The 17,931-nt window shown below is 32.6% G+C and overlaps 1 protein-coding gene and 1 pseudogene across 3 annotated transcripts; both read right to left on the bottom strand.

Annotated features, from left to right (window-relative positions):
* Positions 1-6,518: 6,518 nt before the first annotated feature.
* On the bottom strand, positions 6,519-10,420 carry LOC128184903 (uncharacterized). 3 transcript variants are annotated; one of them, XM_052854542.1, is made up of 2 exons: positions 10,330-10,420; positions 6,519-8,464 (listed from the first exon to the last, which is right to left on the bottom strand). In XM_052854542.1, exon 2 carries the CDS (start codon positions 8,452-8,454, stop codon positions 6,778-6,780), a length of 1,677 nt encoding a protein of 558 aa, XP_052710502.1. In that variant the 5' UTR covers positions 8,455-8,464; positions 10,330-10,420; the 3' UTR covers positions 6,519-6,777. The 3 variants fall into 3 exon arrangements, with proteins under 3 accessions (XP_052710502.1, XP_052710501.1, XP_052710503.1); XM_052854541.1 differs by lacking the exon at positions 10,330-10,420 and adding an exon at positions 8,774-8,886; XM_052854543.1 differs by lacking the exon at positions 10,330-10,420 and adding an exon at positions 8,798-8,866.
* A 2,969-nt stretch (positions 10,421-13,389) lies between these two features.
* Positions 13,390-17,415, bottom strand: LOC128185819 (uncharacterized; annotated as a pseudogene).
* Between the last annotated feature and the right edge of the window lie 516 nt (positions 17,416-17,931).

Here is a 17,931-nt window from a genome sequence, read left to right as displayed (position 1 = left end):
ACAGTAAACGTCAGGCAATGTATGTCAATTTTTGGGAATATTATTGGATTTTAAATTCAGTAATCTTAATTACTGCCTTCTTCTCTCGCTCTCTGTATCAACATTTTAGTGATGATTATTATTCTTCAGCTGCAGTGCACTTCGCAAATCCGAACGTCTCCGGTCGGCACCGGAAGTAAGCAGAAACATTTATTTTTCATTATTTCTTGTTTTTAAATATTTTTTTCTGCCATATTACAATGCAAACGCTTTAATAAATGCAGAATATGTATTTTTGTTCAAAAATCGATCCACATTAGAATAGTAAACTTTTGTCCAAGCGGCATGGGTTCAATCCCGGAGTGCCGACTCTTATTTCTTCCTTAATTGTGCTTCGATTCTAAATGTTGTCTCTGAAATAATGGACTTTAATTATTTTTGTTTGAATTTTATCAAAAATCACAGTAACATCGCCTTTTCCTAATATGAAGATATGTCTGTTGAAATCCTTGGAGAGGCTTACTGGAATTTTAGAAAGTGTTTAGAAATAAATAAAAAATGTCCCGATAGCCTTTTTAAGGTGTTTTCAAACGGAAGATCCTTTCAAACAATGCATATACATTTTTCTAACATATGTATTTTATTTAGAAATTGTGTAATATGTGATTTTAGAATTTAATATTCTACGTTTAATATAGAAGTCAACGACCGACCCCCCCCCCTTCCCAATTTACAAAATCATTTAGTTTTTCTTGCCCGATTTTACTTGATCTTTGATATTGGGCCTTTAATTTTAACTAATTACCATTCTAGATTACTGTACTAATTACCAGACCAATTCGTTCATTAATAACAGAGTTATGAAGTTTTTGGCATTTGAGTTTCAATTGTCGTGTTTGACATGTACTATAAAAAAAAATTCTAACTCCCAAGTCCTTCACTCAATCCTAATGAAAATTTGGGAAAATGAACCTCGGACCCCATTCTTATTGTCTGTGAAATATGCAGCGGATTGAACAATTAAGACAAAATTCCTGAAATTAAACGGCGCTTATTGCCTATACCTGGAAATTAAATTTATACACAGTACACGCACCGACCCCCCCCCCCCGCCCCTTTCTATTCACAAAATCATTTAGTTTTCCTGGCCTGATTTTACTGGATCTGTCATCTTGAACCTTTTTTTCAAGCTAGTTCAAGTCTAGATTACTGTACTAATGACCAGACCTATTCGTTCATTTTTAAGAGAGATATGAATTTTTGGGCATTCGAGTTTCGATTGGCGTGCTTGACATGTACTGTAGCAAAAAATTCTAACTCCCAAGCCCTTCACTCAATCCTAATGAAAATTTGGGAAAATGAACCTCGGACCCCATTCTTATTGTCTGTGAAATATGCAGCGGATTGAACAATTAAGACAAAATTCCTGAAATTAAACGGCGCTTATTGCCTATACCTGGAAATTAAATTTATACACAGTACAAGCACCGACCCCCCCCCCCCCCCCCCGCCCCTTCCTATTCACAAAATCATTTAGTTTTCCTGGCCTGATTTTACTGGATCTGTCATCTTGAACCTTTTTTTCAAGCTAGTTCAAGTCTAGATTACTGTACTAATGACCAGACCTATTCGTTCATTTTTAAGAGAGATATGAATTTTTGGGCATTCGAGTTTCGATTGGCGTGCTTGACATGTACTGTAGCAAAAAATTCTAACTCCCGAGCCCCTTACTCAATCCTAATGAAATTTTGTGTAAATGTACCTCGGGCCCCATTCTTATTGTCTGTGAAATATGCAGCGGATTTGAACAATTAAGAAGAAATTCCTGAGATCAAACGGCGAGTATAGCCTGTACGGGGACTTAAAATTTACACAGTACAAGGGATGTAAGCAGCGGCGTAATACTTCTGTTGCATGTATATTTCTTGTTTTCCGTTTAGTCTGTATCTACGATAGCGTGTAAAATACTAATGAATGTTACAACTGTGGAAATTACTGTCATCAAATTTTTACCGAATAAATTTCGTTATTTCTACATTCATAAAGATTTTATCAATCCTGCTGAAATAAAACAGTCAAACATAATAGAAAACGACACGAAAAAACATTCTCAACACTGAAATACATGGGTAAAATGCATCAGTCATTGTTTTAGGACTTCCCCTAGTTGTTGTTAACCGAATCCGAGATCCACACCTCAAAATTCTATTTTCGATTTATTTAAGACGAAAATCAAGCTAGGGTCTTTTCACCCCCCCCCCCCCTCCAGACACAAACACGCATCAATATTTCAAATGACCTCGCACTGTTACCAAACCTGAATAGTCAGACATCTTACACGTTGTTTTTCATCTCATACAAAAACTCAGCTTCTCTCCCGGGCGGAAACTTCCAAAATTCAAAGACAAATTCGGGAATTATTTCGCGTCAGCCATGTTTTGAGACACCTGCAAAGGCTGTGTGTTCTAATCTCGCCGGAGCCAAGATTTGTTCTTTCTCTTTAGTTCTTTCTCTCCTTTTTATCTAATTTTCTAACTAAAATATTCAACATAAAAGGGTGTTGGACTGTAGTACAAGTTGAAAAACACTCTTTAATTAAGATTTAGACAAAAACAGTCTTTTATTATTAGGGTCTTCCGTCTTCAGCGGACGGAAGACCTCCTCGTTGCTCGCAACGAGATCGTGTCTAGTTATTATTATTATTATTATTATTATTACTATTATACATTAAATTCAATTTTTAAAAATACAATATTATTATCAATAGATTCAATTCATCAAAAGGTATTTGAAGACAATAATCAGATTAATACATCTTATTCATCAGAAAACGTCCAAGTTCGAACTTACAAGTGCTGCGAAAAGCCGAATACAATGGGACAATTTTTATAAAAAAAAAAAAAAACAAACAAATGATCATCATCCTTATCCAAAAAAATCAAAACATAATCACTAGCGTACTGTTTATTTTTGTAAAAACTGGGCATTTACCATAATTAGTACCAAGATCAAGTTTGCTAGTGATAATTTTTTACTTTCATTTATTTGCGTTTTACCTAAAAAAAAAAATACCATTTAAGTATTTTGACAATTGAATAAGGTGTTTCAAATACTGCTTTCTCGATTTTAAAGGAGAAGTAAGTTAATTGTGAATTGCGAATTCCCGAACGTACTTTACAGATTAAAATGGCTTTATTTTACAAACTTCAAATTAAAATATGGAATTATAAAAATCAAAAATAAGGTGCAGGGCTCCTAACTTTAAAATAACTACTTTACTTTTAGTGTTCAGATTTTCTGTTTGCTTCTTTCCTTTAACGGCTTTACTTTCCGATACTAACACTTTCCGATACTAACACTTTACTTTGATTTATATAATTATTTGCGTTTTACCTAAAGAATACCATTTAAGTATATTGACAAATGAATAAGGTATTTCAAATACTGCTATGTCGATTTTAAAGGAGAAGTAAGTTAATTGCGAAATGTGAATTCCCGAACGTACTTTACAGATTAAAATGGCTTTATTTTACAAACTTCAAATTAAAATATGGAATTATAAAAATCAAAAATAAGGTGCAGGGATCCTAACTTTAAAATATCTACTTTACTTTTAGTGTTCAGATTTTCTGTTTGCTTCTTTCCTTTAATGGCTTTACTTTCCGATACTAACACTCGTTTTCTGTCGGCCATATCATATACCAATGGATTGTTTACATCATTGTTTTCTGTACTCTACATACTAAGTGAGACATCTGCCACTTTGTTAAGTTTGTTACGCTAATTACAAAGTTCAACTGCTTCATTGATAAGCTTTATACAAAAAACCATGTTGTTATTCAAGGACAATGAAGCATGTGTCAACAAATTAAAAATATTTTCTAAATGTTCATATTGATCTTTCTTACCTGGATGTTTCAATTCTGACAATAACGTAACAACTTAAGACGAAGCGTAAGAGGTCGCTTCTTGTAATTGTTTTTGAAATAGTAAATTTGATTCGCCATGCTGTTCTTCAAGTTTATTTTCTTTTCAATTAATTTTTTGTGCATGTCAAAAAATTGAACTATTGTACCATGCGTGTCTTTGTTTACTGGTCTTTAACACCTAAGCATTTTCTCAGTTAGCCTTGCTAAGAAACTGGATCTAAAGAACTATGTGACACAAGGAGGTGTTCGAATGAAAACCTTACATTCGAACTATAGTCTACTTTTCAATAAATATTTTAGGAAGTTTTAAAACCCTAATTATGATTTGTATATCAACCATTGCAAAAAAAATAAATCATCAACGTTTCAATTTTTTCCCTATCATGACATTTTTCCAATATTGACATTTACCTTGATTATGACATTGCCAGTTGTGACGGCGGGTGAGATCGGTCAACAGGGAATATTTACTCCTCCTTGGCACATGATCCTATCTCTATCTTTTTGGGGGTCTGTGTTCTTCTTACCAGTGCAGAAGTCGTCGTATTCTTTTCATACCACGTGCTAGAATTCGTCGAATATCACGTGCTCGAGTGAATGAAATTCCCGAATAGGGTGAAAAATGAATAGTCCTCTCTTCCTAATATAATGGACTAAACTATAAGCGTAACATTAATTGGGCAGTTGTAAGATTTGGAAAGACAATAAGGCATATTTCGAAAGTAATGCCTTCAAAAGAGATAGTGCTGTATTTGTTTATGCGATATATAACTTTCATTTTCCAAGCATTGTAATTTAATTTTATTCAATTTAATTGCATTTAAAATTTTGATTTTATTTGTGTATTAAAAGTTAAAGATGATTTGGTGATCCATCGAAGAGTTCACTCAATTCATGACATTTTTTTAAAAATCATTACATTATTTTCTAGATTCGAGCTCTCTCTTTTTCAGATATATTAAATCTTTTATTAATGATAGGATTCTGGTATGCAATACTCCAAACAAAACTTGATGAAAGTTTTTCCCCGATGATAATGAAATTGGTTGCTAATACTCTTAAGGTTATTTTTAGTGCAATGATACCCATGCTAAAAAAACAACATTCTTGCGTATTTACATATGTATCAGGAGCAACATCCTCCAAAATAACCCAGATTTCATTTTGTTAAAAAGTCAATAAAACTAGCGACAACAAGGGCAAGGAGAAGGGATTTCTGTTGGGCAAATCAATGGTATATCATATAACCAACCGCCAGAATACGGTTGGTTATATGATATAAAAGTTTAATAAGCTGTGCGTTTCTTTGGAGCTATGATAAATATGTGTTGTAAAACCTTGTCAACCCAACACTTTAAAGGAATTTTTGTCAGTACATGTAGGGTGTCTTTTTAGAATCCTGAGAGCGAGTGTGATTTTGTTTAAGTCAAAACGATTGTGTACAAAATTTAAAATCAAACAATAAAAATAAAATCAATTTTCAGTTTTGAATTTATTCTTTATTTGTTTAAACATATATCCACAGTATGGAAAAAATATTTCAGAAGCAAAAATGTTGTAAACTTAGGTAATCTCTATTATACAAGACACATGCAATACACGGAAAAGGCTATTTTTAACAGTTGATTCTGTCGTCAGTATAAACATACAAAATACGTAAGTGAATTAAAACAATCATCAAGCACATTTGTGCGCACTATATTTATCATTTATATGTTGCTCAAAGATCTAAAAATACAGTTTAGGATGAAGGTGTTTCATCTGGTTATTTTAATACAAGACCAACGTGTCACATTGTATGCAGGAGTAACGAATTTGTAAACTTAAAATTAAATGAAAATAAGACCTGGAAGTGACTCTACATCTAAGAGAAACAAATACAGTTTGTGACAGCCTAGTCTACATAATTAGCTTATAAATTTTTCTGAAGTTATATGATAAGAATATAAAGATAATTGTTTAGCTGAAGGAATAATGAACTATGGCGACTTACATGTTTCTCTTCTCAAATAAAAACGTATATAAAATGAAATAATATAATTGTAATATAAAAGATTAAAAAAAAGAAAATGTATTAAAAAAATTGTTTAGAAAAGGTTAATCAGTTCAAAACTAGCGCAGGTTTTTTGTGCGCCATAAATTGTTACTTTCTAACACGTAAGCAACTGTAACTGCAACTCTCCCAGTCAGTTCATCCGAATATTTCTAAACCGAGAGTTACAGACTTCCAGCAACATTTTTGATCTATATTCCGTAATTTTTAAGCTATTTTTTTCTTTTTGCCTTTATTGATCAAAGAAACATGCGCATATACCTCGTAAATAAAACCACAGATTTCGTATAGATGTAGATGGTATGATGAGATGAAAACTACGATAGGTCTTGGTTTATTTTGTGGCTGTGTCCCTCCCTCCTCCCCGCAATTAATATATTGCGTTGTGATACATAATATGAAATGAAACCATTTTCCGTATGTTTTTTCAGTATAATAATCTCCTCGTCTTAGGACTTATAAATATGAAACTGCAAATAAAACATCTAAGTATTGTGAGGTCGACATAGTTACTGTACAAAAATATCCTTAAATGTGTAACTTGGAAGTAAAAATATTTTTAAAAAGCGACAACAAACCCTTACAAACCTGGAATTCATTTTACAAAATCTGTAATTAGTTAATCGAAACTATATAGAACTCTGCATGATTTCAAACAATGGAATCATTTAACTGGTCTTTAAATCCGCAGTTTTAAATATTGCTTTCTGTTCCTTCATCTTCAAAGTAAATTTAAAAAAAAAACGTTAAATAAAACAAATTTAGACATTAGATTTATAAATAAGTTGTTTTTTTGTAACCCGTTATAACCTTTTTTCATTCAGTGTAATATTGGATACACTTCACTTTACCACGGCCACTCTCGGCGACATAGAGTTGGTCCTCGGTATCAACACACAAACCCCATGGACTGTGCAAATCACAGTTGTCAATGTATCGGAGGAACTGTCCGTCCTCATCTACGATGTGGATACGATTGTTTACACGGTCGCTTATTAGTATTTTACCTTCACTGTCAGTAGCGATGCCGTATGGATCAAACGTTTCACTTGGTGTAGTAAGAGAGGGACCCTTGTATACAAAGCGGAACCTACCGGATAGATTGACTACCACTACTGCATTGGCGCCATGGTCTGCCACACATACATCCAAGTTCCGGTTTTCACTTATGTATTTGATATTGTCACCAAATGAATAAAGGGGTTCGCCATTCTCCTCGAATTGAATTTCTTGCCTTACACTGAATCCGGAGTAACGTACTACTTTTGTTTTTTTGTATTTATCACTATCCATTATCACCAGAAAGTCATCAATGGATATACTGCATAAACCACGAGGTATCCACTCCGATAGTTTGATCACTTCATGTATTTCTCCATCACTGATTGCGTTTACAGTTCTCTTTTTTGAATCAGTATATACTAAGTCATCATTTTGCGTCACTCCTAAGTCCCGTGGATTATTTCCTGATTTTGTCTTAAGAGAATGCAGTAGTTTTCCTTCAAGGTCGTAGACCCTAATTTTGTTATCATTTCCACTCATGAAGATTTCATCATCATCGCAACGAACAACATAGTGAAGTTCTTTGAAGAAGCCTCTATATTCGGTAGTGATAGAGTGGATGAGAATTGGTTCAGTAAGAAATTGTTCTAGATGGGTTGACCCAACTTCTGGGTTTTCTACAGAGCAGTCACGCTCCTCTGTGCTTAAACAATACGCTGACGATAAATCAATTTTTTTGTAAATTTCTTTGAAGTCGATATTTGGAAGGGAAATTGGCGGAAAACAAATTTTGAATTTTGGAGGCAATTTTCTGGATTCTGATATTTTTGATTTGTACCCAGAAACAAGGCCGACATCATTGGAATCCAAGAGTACTTTTAGTTCACCAATGGCTTCATTGATTTCTAAAACTTTTGAAGAAGTTTCAAACTGCTCTTTAGTTAATAAAAAGCTATGTTTATTATGATTTTCAACAAGGTCGGATTTCAATTTTTCAAAAAATGCTTGCATTTTTCTGTGCAAACCTTCTTCTAATTTTACGAGGTCTCTCATCAACTTCTCAGAATATTTATTTAGCCTATCTTTTTGACTCAAAATATCGTTTACAATATCTTGATATTTAATGGAAATAATTGTTTCAAATTCGTGTAAATCATTCTGTATATCCTTTTTTACCTCTTGAAAGTAACTTGTTGCATCTACTATTTTGTGATTTTTATGAATATCCAAAGGAAAACAGTGAGCACAGACAGCAACATCACAACCTTTACAGTAAAGTTGACATTGCATTAACGGATGAATTTGACAAATGGAATAAATTAGACCACCACGCTTTTCGAATGGTACTATTTGATGTCTTTTGTTTAAAGCTAATAAATGATCGCCAACGCATCCTCTACAGAGATTAACCTGACAAATGTCACAGTGAAATGGATGCTCAGGTTCATCACATACATCACATCTCAGGATATCTTGGCCTTCATTTTCCATCGTGAAGTACCTACAGTGGTGCAGAACAAAACTCTGGTTATCAAAACTCTGGTTATTACAAAAATATGTAAACGTCAGATAATTGTTCAATGTAAAGTTTCATTTATAAAAGAAAGACTTGAAATTCAAGAATTTAAAAAATATTAGCATGAAGAAGTCGCATATAGACGATTCAAATAAATGATAGTTTTTCAAAATCTTAAAATGATTTGTTCTTACAAAAAGATCAGTTAAAAATATACAATCATTAACATTAACAAATAATTTCTTTTTCTTTGAATAAGTAATATTTACTTGCAAGATATTCGGGACTTTTTACCTTTTAGACTAAGACAGATCATACCTGGCGACGCGAATGATATGTTTCCTTTTGCATGGTAATTTCCTGAGTTTAAGGGATGGTTCTAGTCTAATAAACACTCGCAATGTAACGCAAACAAATAATTTTAGCAAATGAAATGTTTTCGGGTTTAATACACGAAATATCACCTAGTTGTTTTTATGCGCGAGTCATAAGTAACTATTTTTATTCTAATATGTAGGAATTGTGATAAGAATATCTACAGTAAATGAAAATACAATTATTTCAGATTCATATACATTTTGCAGATGATTTATATAATGAAAGGAAACTTTGCTATGACTTTGGCTCTCATAGGTGTAGCGAATGCACCTTGGTTACAAAGAGCATTTTTTCTGTAAATGCTGTGTTGTTACTCATTCTTTAAGGTGGTATGGGAAACAACCGTAAGTTGTATGGTGGAAGAAAATCAATTCAAACAATTTAAATGACCACAACCTTTGATTTAAGTTTTATTTTCACAGAAGTCACACCGCTTACCACATTAAGGGGTCTGATACACATAACGGTTTTGTAGAGCAAGTAATGTATGGTTTGTGTGCATGGTGTGTAATTCCAATAATGGAGTAAAGCAGCATATTGTGTAACATAACTTTTCTTGACCATATTGTTATTTTAATTAAATTATAAGGTTCCAGCAAGGTTTCATTAATTGTCCAGCAACGTTCACCAGTGTAATCAACATCTTACCACCAAAGGAAACTCCTTGTTGTATTCATCTACTACACTGGAAACCAGTAGACGGAAGATGTCATGTTAGGACATAAAAGGACATGTCTGAGGATTACTGACGCCATGGACTAACATATTTACAGAGGAGGCCGTAGTATGGAACTATTCTTATAAACAATCGTTTTGTTGTCAATACTTTTCAATAATAATAATATTTCATTTATAGATAAAAATTGTAAATACGCATTGATGTGTGCCTTATTGCTCGGCTAATTGGACACACGTACGTGACAAAACTAATCACAGAAATTTTACTCTTAAAATTCTCCTCTTTCTTTAAAATATGTAATTCTTTAAACGTTAAATTTGTTATGTGGTCGTTGCTTTTGTATTTAAAAAAGTTTGACAGCAAATAGTTTAAACTTTATAAAAAGGTTTGAAATCTAAGTCGAGTGAAACGAGTTACGCAAACAATTCATATCGTATTAATTACAAACTAAAACCCTCTAAAAAAAAATACACCGTGCCAAACCCACGGAGAAATTTTATACATAAACAATTGTTATAAGAAATCAGGTTTCAAATGGCTTGCATGATACATCAAAATATCATATAACAGGCTTTTGTGTAAGAACAAAACAAATATTTCATAAGGGTGGTACAGTCCCCAGTATTTGCTCCCTTTTTATTAGTTTTAAACAACCACATAATTTTTAAGATAAATATTTTAGGTTTTTCAAATCCCAAATATGGTTTGTATATTAACCATCAAAAACAAACTAAATTATCAACGTTTCGGGGTTTTTTCCCTATAAAAACATTTTTCCAATTCTGACATTTACCTCGATCATGACATAACCAGTTCGGACAAGGAGCAGACGGCGGGTGCGACCGAAAAGCAGCGGATATTAACTTCTCCTGGGCACATGATCACATCTCTATCTGTTTAGGGGTCCGTGTTCCTCTGCATTGATTTTGTATTTTGCTTTTTTAATTTTTGAGATGATTCACAGTTTATTGTCGTCATTTTTCATTGTAATTGTATCAAAACGGAAAATGATATGAAGAGGCTTTCATTTCTAAATAGAAAAAATATGTGCACGTAAATTTTTGAAATATTTGGCCATTCTTAATACGCAACGATTTGTCCTGTGTATTCTCTATCTTCTATTTTGTGTAGTTATCTGTAGCAGTGAATAAATGTGCAATCTTTGTGATATAGCTCAATATGATTTCAATTGATGCCAATCTGATTACCTTCAAACAGAGATCTTTAGCTGCAATAAATGTCAATGGCATCCTAAACAAGTTCGTTAAATATGAAACATATACATGTGTTAAGCTAGAAATAGCAGATACAGTCGAAAAAAAAAATATTTACCCCTATAAAGGTTTAGCACGGATGATTACAAGAACCTTTATATCTATCTCCGTATTTCACCAATTCATTTAAATGTTTTATTTACACGATGTATTTATTGATTTCACTATCTTTGGTTTTACGAGTTTTCGCACTTTTGGTGAGGATATTCATTACAGTTGACATGAATTCATAAAATCATTTAGCCGCCTCTTTGTTTTTGTTCCCTTCTCATTTGCTACTTGTATATAAATACCGGTTGCAAAAGCTCAATTAGTTGATTTCTGATCGATACTGTGTAGTGAAAATTAAAGTAAATTTCAAAAAGTACAATTCAGTAAAAATAAATAAGGGCGTTTCTATAAAAATTGACAATGTATACGAATGTCATTTTTAGATATAATGCTTCAAACAATGCTTCATGCTTTGTATGAACATCGAACATGTATGTCGGTGATACATGTTGATATTATACTTGAAACCTCGGTACTTCGTCAAATATATTACAAAAGCAAACATAAATCCGGGAAAGTAACAACGTGCTGTCATTTTTAGTCCCTGCAAATAAACGTTCCGAATTCCGTCGTACACTTCTACTACAATGCACATACTTCAAGTTGCTCATTTACAATTCACAGCCCAACATTTTGCGTATTAACATATGAATCAAGAGCAAAAATCCCCTAAAAGCAGGTTACAATTTAAAAAAAATAGTCAATAAAACCAGCTACAACAGAGACAAGGAGCAGAGGTTTTGTCGGGCAATATAAAAGTATATATCATATAACCAACCGCCAGAATACGCTTGGTTATATGATATGAAAGATTAATTATCTGTGCGTTTCTTTGGAGCCATAATATATATGCGTCGTAAAACCTTGTCTACTCAACGCTTTAAAGAAATTTTGTTAGTAGGGTGACTTTTTAGAAGCGGGTGCTATTTTTAAGTCGAACTGATTGTGTATGAAATTTAAAACGAGCAATTGGAAATAAAGATAATATTCACTTTTTTAATTCATCCAATCTTTATTTATTCAAACATATATCCATGGTTTGGAATAAATACATCAGAAGAACAAGAAATGAAAAAATGTACATGTATATGATAAGCGTAGGTGATTTATACTACTCAAAACACTTAGAAAGGGCTACTTATAACAATTAATTCTTTCGTTAGTATAAACATGCAAAATACATATGTGTAATCAAAACAACAGCGAGCACATTTGTGCACCCTATTAAAATCACTTATGTTACTTAAAGATCTAAAATACAGTTAAGTATTAAGATGGTCCATGTGATTATTTTTAATACAACACTTAAGTATTCCCTTGTATGCAGGAGAAACGAATATGTAAACTTATAATTAATTGATTATTATGAGGCCTGGAAATGATTCTGCATCTCAGAGAAACAAATACAGTTTTTGACAGCTTAATCAACATAATTGGCATGTAAATCATAGAATACAAAATAAAGACAATTTTTCAGCTGGAGAAAAAAAATATGGCAATACGGTTTTTCTTTTCAAATAAAAACACGTGTTTCAAATGCACACATTCAATATTCATTGACATGAAATAACTATATTTCAACTAAGAACAACATCAAACGACTTATGAAGAGCATCAGTAAGGTATTATTAAAAAGCAAAAAAAAAAACAACCCAAAAACAAAACAAAAACAAAAAACGCGGGGGTGTTAAGAAAGCATATGGGCAATTCAGCGTCTTATTTTGACTATTATATCCAAAATCGTGAAATTAAATAACAATTTTTAAAAAAAATCAAAAACTTATTATTATCCTTTAAAATAGACGTCAGTGCAATAAAATCGGGTAGTACATTACTGCCACATCGGTGCATTATCACGTGACAACTATTAATAGCTTATGTATAATCCTTACCATAAAATGAGATAGAACAACACTACCCCGCGGTTTTCAAAATAAAATAAACATACCAAGTGAAGGCAAAACATTTCAGTTAATCAAAACCGCTGCTAGAATTCTATGTTCTTCTTAATCAAATAGTTATTCATCCGGCTCTGGTAAAACTTTCCCAACTTTTATAAAGTTTGCACGGTAAACGGTATGTTCCATCAAAACAACACACAAAATGGGATTCTAACAGCATATTTTAATTTCAGCATTGATCAAACTAACGAAACGTATAAGATTTTAAGTAAGTTCAATATATACGGGGTAGTGTTGTACTACTCAGGCACGTAGCATCTTTTTTGATCGTTCCAAAATCTTCAAAACCCTAATCCGTGGAGGGGGTGGGGGGTGGGGGGGGGTTGGGCTCGCTTACTATTTATCTTCAATTTCACTACTCATTTCCTTATTTTCATATCAATTTTTTACATACTTCCAAAAAAGTGGGGGGGGGGGGGGGGCAACTCAATGAAAATTCCATTTTTAATATGTAAATTTTAAAAAATTTGTTGCTGCGAAAAAAATTGCCCCCCCCCCCCCCTGATGCTACGTGCCTGCTAGTCGGATTTTATATCGTAAACAACGACTGAGGAAAGCCTGGCCGAGAAAAAAACCCACAATGTCATACCTTTTAGCGAATGATTGATAAAACTAACATCTATCCAACTATCCTTATGTTCAATTCTCAATAAATCACACCACAATACTTTATTGTAGTTCTTAAATTAGTTATATTTTGAATATGTTAACAATGCTTTCCGATCAAATTCAGACGACATTCAACTTTTAGTCATGACGTCATTAATGTGTAAATCTACGTAATACAAACTAAATTCTGAAAAAAAATTGTCTTCAGTATTTTTTATTTATTTCGTCTACGTTTGGTTGCTGAGATAATTGAATATGTTCGTAATAATTTAGATTTGTGATTTCACGCAAATACATGTTACTCAGATTCCATATGCTTCCTTAACACCCTCGAGAAACCACCAAATTAAAACTAAATAAACAACCCAAAAACAATTACATATATTTTTCAGACAAAACATAAATGCTGTTTCCTCATTTCTGTACAAGAACGATCTTAGTTATCAAAGTAAGTAAATTTATTAAGGATTGAGTAGACATTTCTGCTTTACTTTGGTATAAATTACGTTTGTAAAGTCTTTACCAATTAGCACACACACATGTAAATAAATTATATCAACATGTGCTTGTCTTCTTTTTTCCCCAAATATCTTTTTCAACGAGTTCGTTATTTAATACTATAAACAATACAGGATAGAATTCAATTTATAATAATGTTATACTATATAACATAACTTGTGAGAGTTTTCTCCCCTTAAAACCACAAAGTAGTTAATAAAAAAAAATCTATGCATAGCTTGGTAGGAAATAAAACCAGATCAAAAGCAATCACTATTATTAAAACCATATTAAAAGCAATCTAATCACTATTATGTTTTTTTATAGAACGTTGACTGTAATGACAAACAAATTAATACCTTAAGTACGCATATAATATCAAGACTTCTTATAATATTACAGCCATTTATTATTATTAACCAAAATATTATAGATTTGTCAACACGGTATGATGGACGATCAAAAGGTTATTTACTGCCACTGAGTAATTTATAGATTTATCATTAAAAGAATTAATAAAAACAACAACATTTTTTTCTTTTAGCTGCAGGTCTGTAGCTCCCGATAAAAAATTGGATAAGCGATCAATGAGCTAAAGATCCTCAGAGTGTTAATAAGTTACAAATGTGCTGCGCACTAAATTGCGTTAGTTTTTGATGAGGTTTTTTTCTGCCCGAATTATGTGGGAAAATTAGCACCATTAGTACCTTCCAACAATAACTAATGCTGTCGTCGCTTTACGTGCATCAGCCATTCTTTGAAACACACTAATTGACGTCTGAAAATGAAGTATGTTAAAACTACAGGCAGATCACTTTTTCATTTAATGGACTGGTAATGATGTTTAAAATATTACCAGAGATATGTAGTATCGTTATATGTAGTGTAATTTCCAAGGATATTTGTTCAAAATTGTTTACAAAACGTTAATTAGTCCAAAACTTTTTAGGTTTAGTGAATTATCAATTGTAACTTTTTAACAAGTAAAGAACTGTATCTACCAGGTCGTCCATTCAAATATTTTCAAATTGAGACGCGCAGACTTGTAGCTATTTTTCTTTTGTCTACATTTGCAAATGTTTTGAACTGGTTTTTTATTTTTGCCTTTGTAGATATAAGAAACATGCCCACAGGTATACATGCTCGTAAATTAAAATTAACGTTTCGTATAAATGTAGATTTTTCGGACATTTGAATGAGATGTTCTCATGTAACAATTGGAGAGAGAGAGAGAGAGAGAGAGAGAGAGAGAGAGAGAGAGAGAGAGAGAGAGAGAGAGAGATGAGGCTGCAAGCAAAAAAAATCTTTAAAAAATTGTGAAGTCGACACAGTTACTGTCAAAAATATTATTGAATGCGTGGCTTTTAAGCAAAATTTGTTTTAAAATAGTAATCGACAAAAAATCCTTACAAACACTAAAAGGTTGTCTTGGAAATCTAAACTACATTATTAATTATATTTAACTCTGTATGATTCCGTCCCATGTCATGAATTGGCTGTCTTATACTCTTAGGGATTTCTTAACAAATATTTTTTTTTGCAATTGGCTTTTGTTACATTAAGGTATCAATGTTTACATCGGCAGTTTAAAAAATAGCATATTATACTTAAATTTGTAACTATGCAGATTCATTTAATCATCCGCCGCTTTAAATATAACTTTTCCTTGCTTTTTAAAATGAATTAATTGATTAACATACAAAATATACCGTTTGATGATAGAAAGAAATACACATTTGCAAATTTGACATATAAATACAGTCTAAGTTATATGTAATATATACAATGTGATAACCAATTCATTCAGTGTAATATTGGATACGCTTCACTTTACCACTGCCACACTCGGCGACATAGAGTTTGTCCTCGGTATCAACACACAAACCCCATGGGCTGTGCAAATCACAATTGTCAATGTATCGGAGGAATTGTCCGTCCTCATCTACGATGTGAATACGATTATTTATACGTTCGCTTATTAGAATTTGACCTTCACTGTCCGTAGTAATGCCGTATGGACCATACGGTCCCCTTGTTGGAGTAAAGGAGGGCCCCTTGTATTCAAAGCGGAACTTACCGGCCTGATTGACCACCACTACCGCATGTTCACCATGATTGGCCTCACATACACATCTAAGTTTCTGTTTTCATTTATGTTTTTGATATTGTCACCAAATGAATAAAGGGGTCGGCAATTCTCCCTGAATTGAATTTCTTGTCTTACTTTGAATCCAGAGTAACATACAACTTTTGTTTTTTTAAATTCGTCACTATCCATTATCACCAAAAGGCCATAATTGTGCGCATTGCATATACCACGAGGTATCCACTCTGATAGTTTGATCACTTCATGTACTTGTCCATCATTAACCGCGTTTACATTTCTCCTTTTTGAATCAGTATATACTAAATCATCATTTTGTGTTACTGCTAAGTACCGTGGAGTATTTCCTAATTTGGTCTTGATAGAATTCAGTAGTTTTCCTTCAGGGTTGTAAATCATTAAACTGTCATCATTTCCACTCGTCCAGATTTCACTATCATTGCAACACACACCATTGCGTAGTTCCTTTAAGTTTAAGAAGCTTTTGTACTCGGTTGTGATAGAGTGGATGACAATTGGGTCAGTAAGAAATGGTTCTAGATGGGTTGATCCAACTTCTTGTTTTCCTACAGAGCAGTCATGTTCCTCTGTGGTTAAACAACACGCTGACAATAAATCAAAACTTTTGTAAATTTCTTTGAAGTCAATATTTGGAAAGGTAAATGGTAGAAACATAATCTTGAGTTTTGGAGGCATTTTTCTGAATTCTGATATTTCTGATTTGTACCCAGAAACAAGGCCGACATCATTGGAATACAAGAGTACTTGTAGGTTACCAATGGCGTCTTTGATTTCTGAAACTTTTGAGGTAGTTTCAAATTCCTTTTTATTTAATACAGAGCTATGTTTCTTTTGAATTTTATCAATGTCAGATTTCAGTTTTTCAAAAAGTGTTTAAATATCTCTGTTCCAAATTTCTTCTAATTTGACAAGGTCTTTCGTCAAATTTTCTGAATATGTTTTCATCTCATCTTTTTAACCCATAAAATCGTTTACAATATCTTGGTATTTGATGAAAATATTTGTTTTAAATTCGTGCAAATCTTCCTGTATATCGACTTTTTTTCTTTCGAAAAAACTCTTTGAATCTACTTTTCGGTGGTTTTGATGATTACCGGAAGAAAAACAGTGAACTCAAACAGCAACGTCACAACTTTCACAGTGAAGCTCGCATTGCCTTGATGAATGTGTTTGGCATATGGAATAAATTAGAAAAGAGCCTCGAATTGTACTACTTGGTGTCTTCTTGATGAATCTAATAAATGATCGCCAACACATACTCTACAAAGATTGGTCTCACAAATGTCACAGTGAAATTGATGGTCTGACTTATCACATACATAGCATCTCAGAATATCTTGGCATCCATTTTCAGAAGCCATCGTGCTGTGTGCAATACCTATGTATGGTGTAGGAAAAAATAGGGTTGATAGAAATAAAATGGGTAAATTTTAAAAACTTTCGTCAATTAACAAACATATTTGAACTTTAAAGAGTGTTGGTGGTTCCAGTCTAATAGGTACTTATAATGAAATGCAAATATTTTATACCACAGATCATATAGCAGACAATTATGCATGAATCATAAAGTAACGATTTTTTTCTTTCAACTAGGCATTTCAAAAAGAATATCTCTACACAATAGATGAAAGATAAAAGAAAATTTACAGGTTTTTCTTCGTGCAGCAGTTTATTTAAATTATGAAAAGAAGCTTTGAGCTCTCTATGCTTTTACTCTCCTCTCAAAGCTGTAGCAAAATTAGTATGTACACGAATTCTTCTGTAAATGTTGTACCATCACTTATCATTTAGTTCAAAACCATTTTATACAATCAGAGATTGTTACCTTACAAAAGGACACATTTTATCAGAGGGGCAGATCGGACATTTTATTTCTT

The sequence above is a fragment of the Crassostrea angulata genome, chromosome 5 (genome assembly GCF_025612915.1).
Source record: "Crassostrea angulata isolate pt1a10 chromosome 5, ASM2561291v2, whole genome shotgun sequence".
Taxonomy (NCBI): Eukaryota; Metazoa; Mollusca; class Bivalvia; order Ostreida; family Ostreidae; genus Magallana; species Magallana angulata.
Note: the sequence above shows the minus strand (reverse complement) of the source record. Positions and strands in the feature narration are given on the sequence as shown.

What these genes read in the sequence shown, in the direction of transcription:
- LOC128184903 (XM_052854542.1), bottom strand. Translation starts at nt 8,454, where the DNA reads ATGGAAAATGAAGGCCAAGATATCCTGAGATGTGATGTATGTGATGAA.